The sequence below is a fragment of the Galeopterus variegatus genome, unplaced genomic scaffold (genome assembly GCF_000696425.1).
Source record: "Galeopterus variegatus unplaced genomic scaffold, G_variegatus-3.0.2 Scaffold1906, whole genome shotgun sequence".
In the NCBI taxonomy this organism is placed as follows: domain Eukaryota; kingdom Metazoa; phylum Chordata; class Mammalia; order Dermoptera; family Cynocephalidae; genus Galeopterus; species Galeopterus variegatus.
This window is the reverse complement of record NW_007728017.1, coordinates 340,241-342,423: the sequence shown is the minus strand read 5'-3', so window position 1 is coordinate 342,423 and position 2,183 is coordinate 340,241. Positions and strand designations below refer to the sequence as shown.

The following is a 2,183-nucleotide window of genomic DNA, read 5'->3' as shown; positions in this document are numbered from 1 at the left end:
GGTGATGGGACATAATAATCAACTACATTGTATATTGACAAAATAAAAATTTTTTAAAAAACTAAATAAATAAAGTCCTTATATGAGACAGAAAGCTCAAAATCGAAATGTGCTTCCTAGACCAAGTATGAGTTATGCTAAGTGTCCCTTCAAAGTTGCCAGCACTTTTCCTCCACCTTCCTACTCTTCAGTTGCCAGAGGAACAATTTTAGTTAACACTGTTAGTTGAAGACTGCCCAAAAATGTAAAACAAGCATTTGGAACATGAGATTTGGAGTTTCATCTAACAAGTACTAAGTACCCACTATGTGCCAGATGCTCTGTAGGGCTCTGGGATACAAAGATAGTTTCCTCACAATCTCTGTCCTCAGGAGGCTTTCAGGCCACCACAATGATGTGATGAATGAGCACGAGATGGCACAGAGCACACAAGAAGGACACCTGACCTGGTCCTGGGCAGAGGCCTGGTGTAGTTTAGGTTTTTCACAAGAAGGGATGGCTATGATGAGACCTGGGTTTATCAGTACAGTCTGCACCTGTATAGAAACTTTTTCTCCTTCTGCAACTGAAACATACTAGGGAGGATAAAGATAAAAACATTTTATCACTTCATACCGCCTTTAGCCTTAACCTCCCCAACACAGGAAGCAGATAGATGTTGAGAGATTATTTGGATCAAGAAGGAAAATGGGTCAGGAAGGAGAAGCCCTACAAAGGGCCTCACTTCTGACCTGTTTGTATGTTGCTATTCTGTTGCTTTATTAAAATGGAGTAACATCCTCATTTTCAAACCTTATATCAACCGTCCTTTTTGAACCATTGGGACTATTTAAATGACAGACCAACCTGCCCTCCTTGGCCCTGCTCCTACCCACAAAAAAATGCCTCCTCCAGCTGCTTCTCCATTACCTGTGTGGATTCTAATATGTTCAATAAGCCGTGCTGTTCCTTTGCTGGCATAGTTGCAGTACCGACACTTGAGCTTCCCATCAAAGGTCCTTTCAAACCCGTCTACTAACATTCCTGAGTTTTCATCCAGGGAAACTTCAACAGATGGGTGATCAAGTCCATTTTGATCACCATCTGTTCCAGCTATAAACAAAGAACAGCAAAAGAAATTATGCATTGCAGAATGAACTCAATTTAGCATTTTAGTCTTAAGTGGTTGAAAATCTTTCATAAACTGACAGTTCACTTCCCACAAAAATTAAATTGATAAAATAACACAGACTTTCTGAACTGAGGCAAATCTTATACAAAAACAGTAATATATTCTGTATCTTATTTTGAGAACCTTTTATAGGGGGATCTTAAATTTCTTACACATAAATTGTACTGGTCCTCAATAAACTTTTGAGGAGAATAAGTGAGAAGACATGGGGCGTTAAAGAGATTCATTTAAGAGTGATGACATAGTTACACACAGGTGTTTAAGATTCTAGTCATTCCTATGATTATAACTGTCAGTCATAATAATCTCCAAAATCCTAACTTTATCTACTTTAGTCTAAAACAATTAATAAGCTTTCCACTGTCCCATTCAGTTTATACCTGTGTTCTCAATTCTGGGTTACACTTAGGATCTTAAAATTCTAATGAAGACATCAAGGAAAATATTGTATCTGATACCTCTGAATGTTAGCACTGTAAGAATTTCAGAGTTAAAAGATGTTTGTCTGTTTGCTTTAAATCTAATCTGACTACTACTTTGTACAGATGCTCCTGTACTTATGATGGGGTTACCTCCCAATAAACCCATCTTAAATTAAAAATATCAAAAGTTGATAATGCATTTGATACACTTAACCTACTGAATATCACAGCTTAGCCTAACCTACCTTAAAGGTGCTCAGAGCACTTACATTAACCTACAGTTGGGCAAAATCATCTAACACAAAGCTTATTTTATAATAAAGTGTTGAATAGCCCATGTAATTTACTAAATACTGTACTGAAAGTGAAAAACGGAATGTTGTATGGGTGTTCAAAGTAGTTTCTACTGAATGCATATTGCTTTTGCACTATGGTAAAGCTGAAAATTTGTAAGTCAAATGGTCAGGGACCATCTGTATAAAAAAAACTGAAGGAGAAGGCTGGCCACGTAGCTGAGTTGGTTAGAGCATGGCCTTGTAACACCAAGGTCAAGGGTTCAGATCCCTGTAACAGCCAGCCACCCCCCTTCC

At 37.9% G+C, this 2,183-nt stretch overlaps 1 protein-coding gene across 1 annotated transcript in view; it reads right to left on the bottom strand.

The window, feature by feature from the left end:
• Positions 1 to 871: 871 nt before the first annotated feature.
• Positions 872 to 2,183, bottom strand: part of LOC103595990 (zinc finger protein Pegasus-like) — a gene marked incomplete at its 3' end in the record, with an annotated part of 10,896 nt that continues 9,584 nt past the window's right edge. Inside the window, exon 3 of the mRNA XM_008579538.1 lies at positions 872 to 1,092. Coding sequence (XP_008577760.1) covers positions 872 to 1,092 — 221 coding nt within the window. The remainder of the gene's footprint in view (positions 1,093 to 2,183) is intronic.